General features: G+C 43.8%; 1 protein-coding gene across 2 annotated transcripts in view; it reads left to right on the top strand.

The window, feature by feature from the left end:
• Positions 1-12,966: 12,966 nt before the first annotated feature.
• Positions 12,967-19,246, top strand: part of KAZN (kazrin, periplakin interacting protein) — a 1,133,108-nt gene continuing 1,126,828 nt past the window's right edge. The window contains exon 1 of one of the 2 annotated variants that reach the window (XM_049696036.1): positions 12,967-13,859. In XM_049696036.1, the coding sequence (XP_049551993.1) occupies positions 13,739-13,859 (121 nt within the window). In that variant the 5' untranslated portion in view covers positions 12,967-13,738. The remainder of the gene's footprint in view (positions 13,860-19,246) is intronic. The other variant, XM_049696026.1, reaches the window with a different exon arrangement.

Here is a 19,246-nt window from a genome sequence, read left to right as displayed (position 1 = left end):
TGGTGCCACCTTAACTTTGCACTGAGGTGAGTACCTCATTTGCTTCACCCTAGTGTTGGCCCTGGAGAAAACAAAGGCCATCCAATCTCAGATCAAGAGCTGAGTCCCCACAGAAGAACCAGGTTCTGTGTAACAGAGACACCAGAGCTATTTGGGGGGATCAGACATGTCTTTCATGAGGCCGTGATATTGGAACTGAGAGCTGGGGCCAGAAGGAGTTAACTCATTGAAGAAGGAACAGGGGCATCTCAGGCAGAGAGAGCAGCAGGTGCAGAGGCGGGATGTTCGGAGGAGGCAAGTAAGAGGGACCAGAAAGACCGCTGAGCCATGTGACTCCCTTAACAAATGTTTCTTAAGCTCCTACAGCAAGCCATGGGGGCTCCTGGCCTTGAACAGTCCAGAATTTCAACCCGCATATTGACTTGGAAGAGCCTGAGAGAGGCAACTAGAACAAAGGTTAGGTCTCGGCAGGCCTGAGGGAGGTTGTCGAGGCATGCTGCAGGCAGTCCTTCGCCCAGAAATGGTATCTGGCACCCAGCAAATAAGGCAGGGAGAGCACAAAAGAAACTGTCTCATAAAAGATGCATTTAGCATAGGTTTCTGTTTCAGAGCTAATAGCATTAGCCGTTATGTAGAAAGTAAGAGAACACAATTACCCCGTTTTAATAACAAGGCTGACAGCACAGCTCCGATCCCAGGGGAGCCTTGCTTTACGTTTTGTGGTTTCTCTAGCCAGTGAATTCTCAGTCCCAAGCCAGCTTGTAACCTTACGTCCCTGTTTGCCTAGAATGGTCCTGGTTTATGTCTGCTTGCCGATATAGCTGTAACTAGCACCCCCTTTCACCTGCACGTGCCCCCATTTGGACTATAAATGATGTGATCACTGTAGTGATGTGTAACTGAGAAAACTAAGCCCGGACTAGATGGTGGGCTCCCCACCAGCTCCTTAGAGAAATCCATCCCTGGCAAAAAAAAAAAAAAAAAAAAAAAAAAAATCCATCAAATCTCAGACTGTCCATTCGTCCATTGATGTTTGAGGGCCTGTCCATGCCAGTACTGTTCTAAAAACCAGGAAAAAGACTTCCTAGGAACTGATATTGGAATTTGTATTGTACTCAGGAAAAAACTTACGTAGAACAAGGGGAAACAAGGACATTGCTGAGATAAAGCAGTGTTCCCTTTCATTTAACAGCTCACTTCTCCAATGGGAAGCTTTTTCCAGTAACAGTGGTTGGGGAATAGAAATTCTTGGTGAAAGCTAATTTAGTGCTTCAACTCAATGTTTAATTTTGAAATTACAACTGTACAGCTTAGTTCTAGACAATCTGAAGTTAAAACGACAGTCCCTTCCGGTGACCTAGTGCTGTGGGGTGAGAGTTTTTAAAGTTTGGTGTGTATCCAGCCACACTTTCAAAAGCGACTTTTACTGAAGTGGGACAACGACAACAACAAAACAATAACAAAGAGCACAGATTCTAAGATGGAGCTTCTGTGTTGAGAGTCCCACTGGGGTTCTCCCAATCACCCCTTCTCCCTCCTCCCTAAAGCTGACCGCTATCCTGACCAATAACCGTATGAAGTCCCACAAGATGAAATTAAATGGAGTCATTCATGTACTTTATATCTGGCTTTCCCTTTCAGCCTTGAGAATCATCCATGTTGCATGTCGTTTGTTCACTTTCAGTCCTGTGTATATTCCCTTATATGAATACCCTCATCTATCATCTACTGCTGTTGATGAAAATTGGGGCTGTTCGCAGTTTGGAGCTGTTATGAGTAACGGACGCTTCTGCGAACATGCTGGTAATATGTTGATATATATGGGCATGCATTCTGTTAGTTGTATACCTAGGAGTAGGGTTGTTGAGTCAGAGAGTAGGCGGATGCTCAACTTTAACATAGTGCCCGGCAGTTTTCCAAAGTGTTTGCACCACTTCATACTTCCACCAATAGTGTATGAGAGTTCCTGTTGCTCTATACCTTTACCAACACTTGGAATCATCAGTCTTAAGTTTTGGCTATTACGGTGGATATGTATTAATGTTTCATTTTGGTTTTAATTTGCTTTTCCCAATGAATAATGGGGATGAGCATCTTTTCATACTGGCTGTTTAAAATACCCCCTTTAATGAAGTAATGAAGTGCTTGTTGAAGTCTCTTATTTTGTTTTTCTATTTTGTTTTTTGTTTGTTTGTTTGTTTTTTGGCTGCACTGTGCAGCTTGCAGGATCTTAATTCCCCGACCAGGGATCAAACCCGGGCCCGGAGTCCTAACCACTGGACCGCTAGGGAATTCCCTCTTGTTTGTGTTTTAATTGAATTCTTTGTCTTATTGATTTGAGGGAGTTCTTTCTATAATGAGAGTAGGAATCTTCTCTTGGCTATAGGTGTCTAATTATCCATCTTTTCCTTTATGGCTATGGCTTTTCCTGTTTAAGAAGTCATTGAGCACCCCAAGGTCATAAGGGTACTCTCTATTATGGTCAAGAAGTTTTGTTTTAATTTCACATTGGAATCTACCATCCATCTGGAAGCTGACTTTTTTGTATGGTGTGAGGTCAGGGCCAAGTTTAATTATTTTTCTTTCCCATACAGTTTTCTAATTGATTGAGTACCATTGAGCATCTCCACTGCTCTGCCATAGTGAATCACCGTTTGGACCCTTTATTCTCACCTATTGGTCTTATATCATATATATATATATATACACATATATATACATACATACACCTTGGGCCAATATCATGCTTTCTTAATCACTGAAGCTTAATATCCATCTGGATAACCTGGTAGAGCAAGTCCTCTCATTTTTGGTGGTCTTCTTCAAGAGATTTTGGCCCTTTGCCATTCCAATTAAATCTTGGAGTCATTTTGTCAATTTTCACAGAATCTGTTCACATTTTAATCAGATTAAATCTGTAGATCATTTTGGGGAGAACTGAAGCTTTTACGACATCAAATCATTAAATCCATGGCTCAGTGGGACGCATTTCTTCATTTGCTAGGTTTCTTTACTTTCTCTCCATTGTTTATAATTTTCTGTAGAGTTGTCTCGAGTGTTTTTCATTATATTTTATTCCTAGTTATTTGATATGTTTCAGTGCTATTATATTTTAAAAATTTGTTTTATTTCATATATAGAAATATAATTTATTCTTTTATATATACCTTAAATCTAACAACCTTGCTGAATTTATTCTAGTAATTTTTCTGTAGACTTGTTTTTGGATTTTCTACAACTATCATGTCATGTGCAAATAGGGACAATTTTATTTTTCTATTTCAAACCTCAAATCTCTTTTTTTTTTTTACTTCCAGTGTAATGTTGAATAGAATTGATGATAGTAGCCATTCTTATCTCATGCCTGGTCACCAGTATTTTACCATTATTAATAATGTTTTCTATGGGCTTTTTTTTTTTAGTTGAATTTGTGCCCTTTTTTTCTATTTGGCTATTTCTGTCCATATCCTGGCTGTGAGGAGACTGGTTAGATTTTTAAAAAAATAGACTATATTTTAGAGCAGTTTTAGGTTCACAGAAAAATTGAGAGGAAGTTACAGAGATTTCCGTTGTGCCCTGTAGAGTCTCTCCATTATCAACATCCTGCACCAAAGCCGTACATTTACATTTGTTACAACTGATGAACCTGCATTGACACATCATTATCACCCAGAGTCCATAGTTTACATTAAGGTTCACTCTTGGTGTTGTACATTCTATGGATTTGGACAACTTTATAATGACATATATTCACAATTATAGTGTCTTACAGAGTATTTTCATTGCCCTGAAAACCCTCTGTGCTCTGACTATTCATCCCTCTCTATAGGCTTTTTAATACTCTTTATCAGGTAAAGGAAGTTTCTTTTTATTCCTTTGACAATTTTTTGAGAATTGAAATAAAGTCTGGCATAGGGACAATTTTTGTGATGTTAACGTATTTTTTTTAAAAGAATATATATTTGGCAGTTGTTGGGTGTAATGATCTATATAAGTCCATTGGGAAATATGTTAATTATGCTCAATTTTTCTGTATTTTCTGCTTTTTATTCAGTTTTTCTATTTTTCACTCATTGTGGGTTTTAAAATTTTTCCTTACAGTTCATCAGTTTTTTGCCTTACGTTTTGAGGCATATTGGATTGCTTATTTTATTATTATGAAAGATATTTTTGGTTGTTAGAACTGCTTTTTTGTTCTTTAAGCCTATTTGGTCTGATAGTAACAGAGATACACCAGTCTTCTTTTTAGTTCCTTTTTTTCCTGATATCTTTTGGGTTGATTATTTTTATGCTCATTTTCTCCCTCTATTAGTCTGATTGTTTGCTCATTTACTATACATACTTTCAGTGGTTACACTAGAGATCACAACATATATTCTTGACTTATCAAGTTTTAAAGGAAAATAAGTCCCATTTTTTCCTGGACAATGCAAGAATCTTAGAACTTTCTAATTCCATTTACCCTGTCTCAATTTCTAAGCTATTTTTGCTCTGTATTTTATTTCAGTGTATACTGTAAACCCTATAGTGCATTTTTATATATTAATATACAATAAATTATTAATCATTAATAATGATAAATTTGTATGATAGTATATTAATATTACACGTTAATATTAATTTGTATGTAATTTAGATTTAGCTACAATTAACCTTTTCACTGCTCTTTGTTCCTGCCTTACTTTTCCTTTTCCTGAAGGAATTTCCTTTAGTATTTTTTTTTTTTTGACTAGGTCTGCTGGTGATAAATTTTCCTAGATTTCTTTAGTCTGAAGGTGTCTTTATGTCACCTTCATTCTTGAAGGATATTTTCCATGGGTGTAGAATTCCATGTGGCCATTATTTTCTTTCGGCACTTTGGAGGTACCATGCCATTAGCTCCTGGCTTCCCTAGTTTGTGTTGAAGGCAGATGCTGTCCTCTGCCACACCTTTGAAGGTTATCTGTTCTCTCCTTACCCCCACTTCCAGCTGCTTTTAAGACTTTCTCTGTTACTGGTTTTCAGTGCATTCCTGTGATATGCCTACATATGGTTTTCTTTTTATTTATCCTGCTCAGGGTTCATTGAGCTTTTTAAATTTTAATTTAGTCAGTTTTTTCAGATATTATCAATGATCTCTTCTGATAGCAATTCTATCCCATTTTCTCTTTTCTCTCTTTCTGGGATGACAGTTAAGCCCATGTTAGACCTTTTAACAACTGAATCCTCATGTCTCATTCTTTCCTCTATCTTTCCCATCCTTTTGTTTCCTCTATACAGCATTCTGACTTTCTTCTGTTTTTTCAGCTCACTGATTCTTTCTACCTGTTTCTAATATCAATTTGGTTACTTCTTTTTTCAATTTGGTACCATTTTTTTTTTGTTTGTTTGCGGTACGCGGGCCCCCCACTGCTGTGGCCTCTCCCGTTGCGGAGCACAGGCTCTGGACGCGCAGGCCCAGCAGCCATGGCTCACGGGCCCAGCTGCTCCGTGGCATGTGGGATCCTCCCGGACCGGGGCACGAACCTGCGTCCCCTGCATTGGCAGGCGGACTCTCAACCACTGCGCCACCAGGGAAGCCCCAGGTACCTTTTTATGGTTTCCATTTCTTTGCCAAAATTCTTCACCTTGCCCCATTTCTGTCCGTATTAAGCAAACTTGTTATGATCTGTATCTAATACTGGAGTTATGTGAATTACCTGTGGTTCTCTATTATCTCTTTCCTGTGCTTTTTGATCGTGTTTTCTTTGTTATGTCTGGTTATTTTTCTCAAACCTACAGAAAAGTTGCAAGAATAGTACAAAGAACTTTTCCCTCACACGCCATTTGGGAGTATGTTGCAGACACGATGCTCCATCACTCCCAGGTATTTTAGGGTGCACTTCCTACACATCAAGGACATTCTCCATCAAACCACAGTATAACCATTACACTCAAGGAATTAACATTGATCCATCATTACCATATAATCCATAGACTGCACTCAAGTTTTATTAGAACAATTCAGGATCACAGGTTGCATTTGGTTGCCCTGCCTCTTTAGTTGCTTTTGATCTGGAATAGTTCATCAGGTTTTCCTTAACTTTTGTGACCTTGCCGCTTTTGAAAATTACAGGACAGTTATTTTGTAGAATGTTCCTCAATTTGGGTTTATCTAATTTCCTCGTGTTTAGATTCACATAATGCATCTTTGTTGGTATTATTGTAGAAGCGATGCTGAGTTTGTCCGTTGCATCCTATTTGATGGTACATGATTTTGATTTATCCTATTACTAATGATGTGAACTTTGGTCGCTTGATTAAGATGGTGTCTTAATCAAGTTTTCCCCAATGTAAGGTCTCTCCTTTTTTCTCTTTGCAATTAATAAATATGTTGTGGGGACATAGTTTGAGACTATAAGTCTACTGTTTTTCATCCATTAATTTTAGCAGTCTTTGATGTTACTTGCCTGGATGTAACTATGAATGGCTATCAAATGACCCTTTTCCAATTACATAATTTTGAATACATTTATCGGTCGGTATTTTGCTGTAAAGAAGAGCTTTCTCTCTTAACCATCTCTCTATACATGTATTTATATATGTATACATGTATGTGTGTATTTATTTATCCATCCATCCATTTATCCATAGGACTGATAGGTTTCAGTTCAGTGGGGTTAACTTCATTATGAACAATTTTTATGCTCAAATTATCCTTGATTTGAACAGTGAACGCCCCTTTAAGCTGACTTCTATTTCTTTATGGAATGTCTCCATCCGTCCTTGAGTATTTCCTTACTTTCTGGCTGAACAGGATGTCAAACTCTTCCTGCGTTTTCCTTGCCCCAGCCCTGGAATCAACCAGCTCTGGTTCCTTTTAGGGAAGAATGATATTTAGAGCCTAGATCTTGGTTTCTACGGAGTGTCACTGCTCCCAGGCCCTCCCAGTGGACAGAATTAGGAAATATAGCGCGTATAAACTGACATACTATGTACATACACACATCTAAATCCAGAGTAACTTCTGTTTGTACATATATATATAAAACATATATCTGTAATCATGAGTTCACACCAATACTTACAATTCCTATTTGACACCGTAAATTTGATTCTAGCTTTTCTCTCTTCTCTAACAGTGAGAAATCTGACTCCCATTATCTTAAATATGTTTACTTATTTGCTCAATCTCTCTCCTCCCCCCCCCGCCCCCCCCCGCCCCACATGTAACCAGTCTTTTGTTGCGGCTGCTGCTCTGTGTGTGGATGCCTTCCTCACCTCACTTGGCCTCTGTCCCTCCTGCTCTCTCTCCTTACCTTACAAATGCCCCCTCATCTTGCTTGGGTTCTGACTCAGCACTGAGTTCCACCACTCACACCTTGGCATGGATTTCTTTCTCTCTGTCTTGTCCTATCTTTTGAAAGTGTTTATTTATTTATTTATTTGGTTGCACTGGGTCTTTGTTGTGGCTCCAGGGCTCCTTAGTTGCAGCTCCAGGGCTCCTTAGTTGTGGCTTGCTGGTTCCTTAGTTGTGGCAGGCGGGCTCCTTAGTTGTGGCATGCAAACTCTTAGTTGCAGCATGCATGTGGGATCTAGTTTCCCGACCAGGGATCAAACCCGGGCCCCCTGCGTTGGGAGCACAGAATCTTATCCACTGCGCCACCAGGGAAGTCCTTCATCCTATCTTTTGAATTGAATGGAATTATTCAGAAAGGAAGGAAGGAAAATAGATACCTGGTTATTTTTGATTCAGTGCTTGAAAGTATATATGGAATTATAGAAATAATATAAGACCTAGGGTTGATGGTGATGATGGTATTGCTCCAGAGAAACATTATTTACTTCTACAAGTTCTGTAGTGACAGAATAAAGGGAAAATATTATCTCTTTCTGGCCTGGATTTACTCATCAGTGGCTTCTGTAGCAAAAGAAAGGATTATCCTTCTGAATGAGTCTGTTTAGAAATTTAATTAAGTCCCTTTTGAGCCAATTACTATTTTAACCTTTGCCACCATTAAGGTTACTAGGATAACTTAGTACCTAGTACTGCATCAAAACATGATTGTATAACAGGTTTTGTGAAGAACTGAGAACCCTCATACGCTGTTGGTGGGAATGTAAAATGGTGTAGCCACCTAGCCACTTTGGAAAACAGTCTGGTAATTCCTCAAATGATTAAACGTGAGTTACCATATGACTCAGCAATTCTACTCTTAGATATATATCCAAGAGGAATGAAAGCAAGTGCCCATATAAAAAATTGTACACAATGTTTATAGCAGCATTTTCGTAAAGCCAAAATGTAGAAACAACTCAAATGTAATTCAGTGGATGAAGGGTTAAGTAAATGTGGTATATCCATACAATGGAATATTATTCAGCCGTAAAAAGGAATGAAGTGCTGATACTTGTGAGAAGTTGAACAAGCCTTAGAAACGATGTGTTACATGAAAGAAGCTAGATGCAAACGTCTGCATATCCCGACTCCATCCCTATGTCCAGAATAGGAAAATGTATAGAGATGGAAAGAAAGATTAGTGGAGGCTTAGGCTGAGGGGGAAGGGGTGTGTAGGGAGTAAGAGCTAAAGTTTCTGGGGTTTTTTGAGGTGAGGAAAATATTCTAATCTTGACTGTGTCGATGGTTGTACATATTTTTGCATATACTAAAGCCAATGAATTGAACATTTTAGATGGGTGAATTACATGGCATGTGGATTATATTCCAATGAAAGAGTTAAAAAACTTTGTAAAGTGGAAGATACTTATTGTGACTTGCTGGGAACTTGAGTCAACATGGAAGCTTTTGGGAATATGAGCTAACAGCACAACTTTTCAATGAAATAGGTAGTAGTTAGTTACAAAGCAGAGAACCAGTAGAATTATTCATCTTGTAGATTACCTATTAATGGCTGTAATTTTTCTGGATGTGTAATCTTGGGCAAAGCACTTGAATTTCCCTAAGACCACGTTTCCTCCTCTGGGATGGGGACATGCTGGTATCTGTTATTAAATGAGAATGTCTATGGAGCTCATAGTACGTCTCATGGCACGTAGCAGCTTCTACTTAGTGGTATTTTGCTACGAGACAAGAAGCATCATAAAACAAGTAGCTCTGAGCTCAGTGTCACATTTTCCTAAATTGCCCTTCACTGTGCCCCTCCCTTTCTATAATGGTTGGTGTGGTACTCTGCACCTTTTGGGAGCTGTGCGTGATCACAGCTGATGGGGTGAGCCTGATCTGTCAGAGAATTGGCTCTTAACTCCTCTGGGAGTATGAGTCTGAACAAAGTTGGGGAGTCCTCTGAGGGAGGACAGTTTAGTATGTAGAATTGAAAAGGTACCAAGGGAAATCTTAAAAATATAGATAGGCCCATTGATTTGAAGTGGAGTAAATTTATACCTTTCCTAATCTAATGAGCCCTAAGTGGACTTTAAAACCTTTCCAATATAACACGGCATTTAAAATAGTCTTGGCAAAAAATAAAATAAAATAAAATAAGATAAAATAGTCTTGCCCAAATGACTTGTATGTGCCAAAATCCCCTCCCCCAACCCAATTCTTTTCCTTTTCCTGCTGTAAATTCCACTTCTCTCCTTAGATCCCTGCTCTAATACTCCCTCCCATAAAGGTCCCCCAGAAAGTGCTAGCCCTCACCTATACGTAATGGCAAGACCTTTCATGATCCATAATTCGCAATGTGGTATGTGTTCCCAGTTGTTTGGTTAATTATTCTTTGTGTTTATCACATACATGGAGATTCAGTGTTGCTTCTCACGCTGTCTCCTCATCCCTCCCCTCCGCCACTTTCCATGCCCCACTCCTATTCCATCTGCCTGTGGCTGGCATAGCGTCAGGTATCAAAGAGATATTGAATAAATCATCTTTATCGGCACAGAGGTAACAAAAATCCTGTAAGTCAGTTAATGTCTTTTCTAGTGTGGCTCTCTTTTGCCTTTTATCTTTGGAGATGTTTTTGATACCTGAACACATCTCTATGAGGAATAGACTTATATTGTCAATGAATGCAAGCCAGGCATATGCAGCAGGAAGGCATATATCCCATATAGAGGGGGACCGGCTGCTCCAGCTGATCGCCAGCATGAGACATACACGAGCAACACCGTCAAATCTGACTTGTCTTGAAACATTTGTGTTTTTTTTTTTTGGCGGTACGCGGGCCTCTCACTGTCGTGACCTCCTCCTGTTGCGGAGCACAGGCTCCGGACGCGCAGGCTCAGCGGCCATGGCTCACGGGCCCAGCCGCTCCGCGGCATGTGGGATCCTCTCGGACAGGGGCACGAACCCGTGTCCCCTGCATCGGCAGGCGGACTCTCAACCACTGCGCCACCAGGGAAGCCTGTCTTGAAACATTTGAAATCCAGACTTCGTAAAATGTTGGCCGGTAACTCTAATATGTTAACATTGATGGCATAGTATGGGGGGATAAATAGAACAGGAGAGAGCTCAAGAATAGACTCATGTATATGGAAACTTGATAGATAATGATAGTGGTGCCACAGCAGGGAAAGGATGGGGTGAGAAAATATGTTTTTGGGAAACTGATTCACAATCTTGAAAAAAAACAAAGCTGGACCCTACCTTATACTAAATATAAAAGTAGGCCCTAGATAGACAAAGACTAAATGTAAAAGGTAAAACTATGAAGGAGGCTGACTTCATAGCCAAGGAGTAAGGAAGAATATTTTAAGCTAAACCCTCATAACAGATGATAAGCCAGAAGAGCAATGGATTTGACCACATTAAAATGAAGTATTTCTTTTCAAGAAAAGACACCATGAGCAAAGTTATCAGTTGATTGGGAGAAGATATGGGCAAGGTCTAAATAGATACCTTGCAAAGTGAAGGAACCTGTCGTGCAAATCAATGAGAAAGTCAGAAATAGAAAAACAACTAGAAAAATGGGCAAAGGCTATGAATAGGCAATTTCCTGAAGAGGAAACCTCCTTGGTTAATAATCTTTTCATAAAGTGGTCAACTTACTAATAATTAAGGGCATCAAATCAAACCAATGAACTATAACTTTATACCCGTTAGGTCACCCATCTTCCTAATTCTTGCGAACAACAGTTATGGGCAAAGATGTAGGGAAGTGGGAATCTATAAAGTGTGTAAACCGGCAGAGCCATTCTGAAGTAGTATTTGGCAGCATTGAATGAAATCAAATTTGCATGCATCTTTGAGTAAGTCCATTCATGGGTATGTAAGCCAGGGAAGTTCTTGCACAGATCCATCCCTCCCAGTTTATGCCACTTACTCTGGTGTAAATACCAATGGTAGTTCCATTCATGCACTCTCTAAGTGTCCTGACTTGGATGACCTATTGCCACTAACCATTAGGTGGCATCATTACTGTGTGGTTTACAGTAGCAGGGCTTAGGAGGCAACTCAGGTGCCTGGTCCTTAGGGAGCAGACAGAGGAAGTGTGTAGATTTAGTATACAAAATGCCATGTAGCAGTGAGAAGGAATGGAGTAGGCGTACAGAGAAAGGAGGGCAAAAACATGCTTTTCCAAACAAGAGGCACCTGCAGGTTGAATTAAGTGTATAAAGTTTTACCTTGGATTCTTTTTTAAAGACAGGGTTTTTTTTGTTTTTGTTTTTTTTAGAGCAGTTCTAGGTTCACAGCAACAATAAGAGGAACGTACAGAGACTTCCCATATATCCCTTCCCGCCACACATGCACAGCCTCCTCCCATAATCAACATCCTCCACCAGAATGGTACATTTGGTACAGCTGATGAACCTACACTGACACATCATTATCACCCAAAGTTTATAGTTTACATTAAGGTTCACTCTTGGTGGTGTACGTTCTGTGGGTTTGGACAAATGTGAAATGACATGTATGCACCACTATGGTATGACACAGAGAATTTTCACTGCCCTAAAAATCCTCTGTGCTCTTCCTGGTCACCCCTCCCCTCCCCACAACTCAGCTTGGATATTTTTCTAGTGGTGGCATTGCTGGGCTGCGCTGAAACTTACATAGCTGCCAGACTTGGGAAGCTGATCCATTTCCCATCCTGTGTGTGGTTTCTGGTCTTTTTCTGGTCTTCTTCTGACCTTAGCCCTTGGTTGTCTTAGACCTCAGTTGTCAGAGAGCATGGGCTCTGATGTCTTCTAACTTCATGACCTGGAGAAGAACCTCTTCTGTGTGAGAAAAGGGATCCTCAATGGTTCAAGCTACCCTAAACCATAAACCCAAAGTAGGCTCATTTAACTGTTTATTTCAAGACTTCCTCTGCCTTGCCTTAACCATTCCAGGTAACCTTCCAACATCATTGAGCTGTACGTCGTTGGTGGCAAAGAGCTCTGATGGGAAAGCCTCCTGTTTGAGAGCCCTTCTGGCCCACAAGTCCATTGGAATTTTACCTTCTGTGTCTTAAATACAGAACAGACAAATGGCTTTTCAACCAAAGTCCTCCTGGGGAAACAGACATGGGTGCTTTGCTGCTGCTGTGCTGTCACATTCTCTCTCTCCTGGAGGAGGTGGTGCTGCCAGGGTCCTGCCCGGGTTGCAGCCTGATCCCCAGTGAAAGTACCCAAAATGGTGGCTGGAGATGCTGCTGCGTCTCTCTCTAAAGTTGGCAGTTTTGTGATCAGCACATGGGATAGCAGAATAGAGGCACAGCACCCACTGAAACAGCTGTTGTAACCCTGGGAAAGGTATTTATCTCTCCCTTCCTCCCTTTCCAGAGAAACTGCCCTTTTGGGTTGGAACAGGGGACTGGTTGTTCTATGCACAAAATAGGTCTGGTTTGGCAAAGATGAAGCACCCAGACCATCTCTTTGTCACCGGAGCGCCATGGGGGATGTAGGGCATTTTCCATCCCTTCTCTTCTTGATCTTTGGATTTTATTGCTGGCATTCTCCTCTCCTGTGTCTGATACTTCCTGGGCTGTGAGCGTGAAGAGGTTACAGCAGCCGGGTGCCTGCTGGGCTGAGTTAGCACTTCCCTCTGCATCCAGAAAAAGGGTGGCGGGGTGGGCTGGGGGGAGGCCCGCTGCAGTAGGTCGGAGCAGGCTCTTTAACCACGTCTCCCTCCCCTCCCCAGAGGCCGGCGAGGAGGGGGAGGCCGAAGGGAAAGGCGTCCATCTGGAGTGAAGGATGAACCGCGGGCACGTCGGTGGTCTAGAGCTGCAGAGTGCCCGCGCTGCGTCCGCTTCCTGCGCGCTCCCCGCCTGCGTCTGGCCGCCCAGGGGCCCGCGGACCCCGGACAGCGGCACTTGGGCTCACGGAGGACAGAGACCGGGGCCGGAGCCGCAGGAGCCGCGGGCCTGCGAGACCAGCGCCCCGGGGAGCCTGAGGCAGCCTCGCTCTAGTCCTCCCTCCCGGCAGGAGCCGCCGCGGAGCCGGCAGCGCTTTTCCTGCAGCAGCGGGCGTTGGGACGCGGCTGGGGCCGAGCTCTCCCCAGCGGCCACCGGGCTGAGCGGCTCCCTGGACTCGGCCCCCTCCAGGTGACCCAGTCACCCCGACCCCGGCTAAGAGGAAACAACGCCTGTGGGAGAAAACTTAGATTTTGCTTTTGCACCTAACTCCTGTAGCTGTGCAAGCTCTGCGGAACCGTGTAAGGTTTCCTCTTGCACTTGACTAGTGTTTGAGAAAACCTGCAGGGCCTGGAGTGAGAGGAAGAACCTTATAAACTTTGGGGGCGGGGACATTTTCTTGGAAGCGACAAGTAGCCTCGGACCTACAGTGCCTGGGCCAGTGACGTCAGCCCCCGTTCAGACACGCTGAAGGGTCTGGGCGCTGCTCCATGACCAACACCAAAGACCCCAGGAGAGCCATGGAATCGACGCTGGCGACATCCAGTTCTGCCACCGGCCCGGTCACCTTCTCCCACGTCTTCGGTCAGCAGTGCCAACTTATGGAAGCAGGTAGGAAGTGTGTTCTGTGGGAAGTGGGGCCCTCCAGGGTCCCCAGAGGCAGAGGCCTGTGTGTCTGTGTGCCTGTCTGTCTCGTCTCTGCCGCCATGTGATTTGGAACGTGAGGTTCAGCTAACCAGTGACGTGCTTGCCCAGCACATTCACTTTTAAGTTTCTAGAATGTGCCACAGGACTGAATGTGCCGCCTGGGCTGGGTAAGTGAGGGCGCCTGTTGGTCTCGCCACCTCTTTTCTCTGTGGTTCCCCGGAGGATGCGGGAAGGGGCGTCAGGAGGGATCTGATGACATGGTGGATGTGGTCATCGTTTGGGGGCAATAGCCAGTCCTAGACTATGTAGTTGCCTCTCTGTCATCTTGCCTCTCTGCTAAGAGTGGGGGTTAAGCTGTGCCACTCCAGTCACCATTGGAGTAACTTAGATGCTCATGAAAGGGTCCACCCCGATCAGCGTCTCCCAGCCCTTTGCTGTGCTGTGGGCATTCCTCACTAGCCTTGGTGCTTCCAAAAAACTCACACTTTATGCGGAGTGGAAAACTTGGCATGGGCTGCAGCCTTACCCTGTGCCAGCCATCTTGCTACGATGTGCATTTGGTCACAAAGAAAACCAGGTTGGGGGAATGGCTGGGTGCAAATGGTCACTGTGGTGGAGCCCACAGACTTGATCTACGATTATGCTGGAGTCACACAAGACACAGGATGCCTGCTTCCCCACTTTCTCAGAGTTCATTCCTGTCGCTGGGAAAAGAGCCATGTGTTTCTCCAGTGGTTTCCTGGGTATGAAAGTGTTAATTGTACATTTTGGCTGTGAGTCTCTGGAAGGTGGTGAGGAGAGAGCACTGCCTTCAGGAATCTGGGGGCTTGAGGTGGTGTTTGCATAACCTTGGAAATTGAAGACCCTACCCCTTTCCCTTGGGAATCTGTCTCTAGCTGTAAAACAAGAGAACTGGACTTGAGGCAGCCTGTTTCATCCAGGCCTTAGATTCTGTGAACTTAGAGGAGCCTAGTGCAATGGAGAAAACAAACACGAGCAGTTTTTAAGGATGGGCTGTGTTTGCACAAGGTGGAGGCTCATGGACTAAGTGGATGAGGGCTCTGAGACGTACTGCCTGGATTTGAGTCCCAGCTTCACCTGTTACAAGCTGTGTGACCTCAGGCAAGTTACTTAGCTTCTCTGCACCTCAGCTTCCTCATCTTTTAAAATGGGGATAGCAGGCACTGCCTCATAGAGTCATTGCAAAGATTCAACATGTTAATACATGGGAAGCCTCAGAACTGTGCCTGGGGCCTAGCCAGCACTGTTTTAGTGTCAAGTGTTTGTTAGTGTTTCTAGGAGATGTGGGGGACATTGGGCAGGCATCCTTCCAGGGCCCTGTCAAGGCATCTCTGTTTGCAGAGAGCATAGCTGCCTGTGGTTCTAGAAGATCAAAGCACTGATCACAACCCTCTCCACCTGCAATTTGATTCTGGTTTGTCCAGAAGTTTGAGAATCTCCCACCGCGTATACACGAGGAATATTTGACCTACAATAGCTTAAGTGCCTCTACTTCTGCATAAGGAGGAGGACTTGTGGGGTTTTCCTGGACTGAAGTTTCACACACCTTTCTACTTCTCTGGAGTTACTGTGGGAAGGCAGATTGGATTTCTAAAGTGCCCTGAGTGTTGTCCCCTGTGGCTTTATATCTAAGCTTTTGGAGGTACCCAAGCCTAAATCAGGTCATGAAATCCTCTGTCTCTTTTGAAAAAAATCCTTTATGTCAGGAGAGCAGTGCAACACGGAATAGTAATGACCAGCAGTCTCGAGGGAGAACTCTCTCCTTGAAGAAATGAAAAGAGGAATAATTAACCTCTACGTCAAAAGCCTTCACTCAGTTAGGTGAAGGGGATTGAGAGCAAACACTGAGATGTCTCCAGCCAGGCGTTTGTAGTCCGGTTGGTATCACAAATGAGATCTTAAATGAATGTGAAAACGATTCCACGACTTCAGGGGCTCACAGCCTGTGTTCATCATGTCTGTTCCCGAGTGAGAGGCACATGTATTCACTGAGCACCTACTAGGTGCTTTCTCTGCACGGTTCCCGGAACTGCAGAATCCAAAGAGTAAGTCATAGCCTTTCCTCAAGGAGAAGATGTTCTAGTTGGTCGTAAATGTAAAGCATACTGAAGGAAAGAGAATTATGCAGGATTTGACTTTTTAATGATTCCATTTCTGAACAGCCCTTGCTATATATTTTATATAAACTCTCTTACTTAATTTTCAAAGCCCCTAAACAATTTCCATAGGCAAAGGAAATGCTCAGGGGTTGCCTGCATGCCCATGTTCATGCAGCAGGAAAGTAGCAAAGGGGAAGGTGAACCCTGGTCTGATGCCCATCCCTGTGCCTTTAACTTCTACAGCATGTGGTCCCCTCTGGGTGATGACTTGGATTAATCTTTTGTATCTGTAAGTATCTCATGTTTTAGGAGAACTTGATTCCTGAGAGGTGGAACAGTCCAAGATGCTTAGTGGGGTAGAGGTGGGGGAAATGGGCATAAAAGGGCACATTGAATTTAGGGCGGCAGGGGTAGACCCCTGGCAGTAAGGGTGTGATTGGGCATGGGTGGGTCCAACGAGAACTCTGACCCAGTTAGCAGTAATGGGATTGTGAAGGCCACAGTGGGGCCGTGGGAAGAGTATGGCGTTCTTTCCCACTCAATCCCAATTCAGCTGTTTTGCTGGTGTGTGAACCTGATAAACCCCAAAGCCCTGGACTAGGGGTTGGCAAACTACAGCCCTGAGGCCAAATCTGGCCCACAGCTTGCTTTGGTAAATAAAGTTTTATTGGTACACAACCATGTCCATTCATGTACATTTTGTCCGGCTACTTTTGTGCTACTACAGTAGAGTTGAGTAGCTCTGACCCAGACCATGTGGTCTGCAAAGCCGAAAATATTTACTACCTTACCCTTTACAGAAAGAAGTGTGCTGATCCCTGCTCGAGGCAAACATCTGTAGCACAGGATCGGGGTAGACAGAATTTGGGGTGCGGGACAAGGTAAAAGGGCTCAAGCCGGAGAATGAGGCTCTGACACATGCTTCCTTGCTGTCACTCTTGATGCTACGTGGTGCCTTGGTTTTTCCATATCCTGCCTCACTGCACCGCACACACATATAGTAGAGGTTGCTTCAGGAAGCATTTAGAGCAGATCTGAAAGTCTGAGGAAGAAGAGAGTTCCCACTGTGTGTCCAGATCCGTAGCACCTGAACTGGGCAAGATCACACCTGCCTCCTTTTCATGGCCACCTGGCAGGGAGATGGTGAGTTTCCTACTTAATGGGTGAAGTTTAGATGTTGGCAGAGGTGGGACTTAAATCTTAGGCAGCCAACCCCAAAGCCTGTACCCAAAAAGGGCAATCCTGTGGCCTCTGCAAAGGGTTTTTAAAGAAATGTGTCTTGTCTTTATCAAGGATTCGGAGGAGAGAGCAACATTTCAGCTCTTTCATTGACTTTGATTCTGTTGCCCACCCTTGTCCCTCTCCACGGTCCTTTGCCCCACTTCAGAATGGGTAGTCCTGTGGCATTACTTCTCTTCTCTTTCGAACCCCCCAACCCAAATTTATTCCCCTTTCCTTTGGCCCCAGAATGGAAGGTGAGGTGGTAGCCTGTCTATGCAAAGCATGACTGCTGGCCGCTGCCATTCTCCAGTCTTCCTACCTCACCTTCTTCAGGTGAGAGCCTAAGGCCACATTACCAGGCAGGCCACTGGTTGCCCTCACGGTATCCTGCATCACTCTGGTTTCCAGCTGTTTCTAGCATCTTACTCAGGATGTTGGGAGAAACTCCGAGGGGATGAGCTGTATAGACTCAGGCTGGTGTACTCTTCGTCTCCATGTAGCCTCCTTGGGCCCCAACATGTTTGACCAGGGTGCCACTCTGACCTGGTGTTTGGTCGTGTCACTCACCCCTCAGCCTGACAGTCTGTTGTTTGGGGGACCCCAGCTGGCAGGCCATGGCTGCTGGCGACTTCATCTCTTGCTGGGACTTGCTAAGTTGCCCCTGTGTCATCCTAGTTGATTTCCGACCTGCCCCATTTGGGTGGAGAGCATTTCCACAGGGTTACTTTGCTTGACCGGAAGGATTAAAGTCATTCTGGCCAGTATGTCCTGCTGACGCTGCATGCGTCCAGGCCCAGCTCAAGGGGGAGGGTGGAAGGGAGGAGAGGATAGGAGGGTGACAAGACTTGAGCACCTGGACAGCTGCTCTTCTGCATTACCTCTGGGTTGCAGCTCAGAAGCTGCTCACAGTGTTCTCCATTTTTATCGTTAGTTATGGATCAGTCCTCAGCTCCTTACCATGTAGAAACTCAAACAAATGCAAGTCATGTCTGTCTGTCTGTCTCATAAGTCAGGCCAGTACCTGGAGCCAGGGTCTGGTCATCTTTTGACTTTATTACCTTTTTCCTTCTGAAGGCTGTCAGCTGAGCCCCCTTTCCTGCCTTTCGAACAATAGAGGAATCTATATGGATATGTAACTTGCATGTATTTGGAAGCTACTTGCCATAGTTATAAGCAAGAGAGGAGAGAACTGCTTTATTGCCTCTGCTATGAGGCGAACATGTTGGTGGTTTTGCAAAAGCTAAACAGATAAAGATGACTGAGCAAAGAGGAAAGAGTTCTGTTTCCTATCTTTTCACCTATGGGAATGGGAACACAGTTTTAAGGTTTCCTTTTAGATCCCCAAGGAGTGGTCGCCTAGGACCTGCCTGGCTGTTTCTCCAGTGGGAACAGTACGTTTTGACATTCAAGACAAGGAATTACCATAGTGACTGCTGGCAATCGAGTATAACCACAGCTGACGCTGATTGGGTGCTTATTCTGGGATGGTCATTATGCTATGTGCTTACATGTTACATCCTTGTCACATCCTCAGAAGGCAAATAAAATCATCCCCATTTTTTAGATGAGGAAACTAAGGCCCATAATGGAAAGTATTTCTCTTAACTAGTTAGCGGTTGATCCAGGATTCGAATTCAGGCATCCGGATTCCAAGTGTCTACTTATTCCTGTTCCTCCATCCAGACCCTGTCAAATTTCCCATCTCCTCCAGGAATTCATCTCCAGAAATGTTTGTTGAACAGCTGTGCCAGCAAATGAACGTTTGCTGAACGAATGTGGAATCTGCAGTAACTAGAGGTACTGAAGGTACTATCCATCCTCCAGGAGTTTGTAGCTTAAAGTGGGAGTGACCTATGTCTTCTGTGTTTTCACAGTACTATTCATAACGTGTTGTGTTGTGATTCCTTTTCATCAGTGGCTTCCTTATTAGGCTCTCAGCTTCCTGAGGTCAGGAACTGTCGTCTTGGTTGTCTTAGAGTCCTCCAGACCTCGGATGGTGTTTGCATCAGT

This window comes from Orcinus orca, chromosome 1 (assembly GCF_937001465.1).
Source record: "Orcinus orca chromosome 1, mOrcOrc1.1, whole genome shotgun sequence".
NCBI lineage: Eukaryota > Metazoa > Chordata > Mammalia > Artiodactyla > Delphinidae > Orcinus > Orcinus orca.
This window is presented reverse-complemented; position numbering and strand designations above follow the sequence as displayed.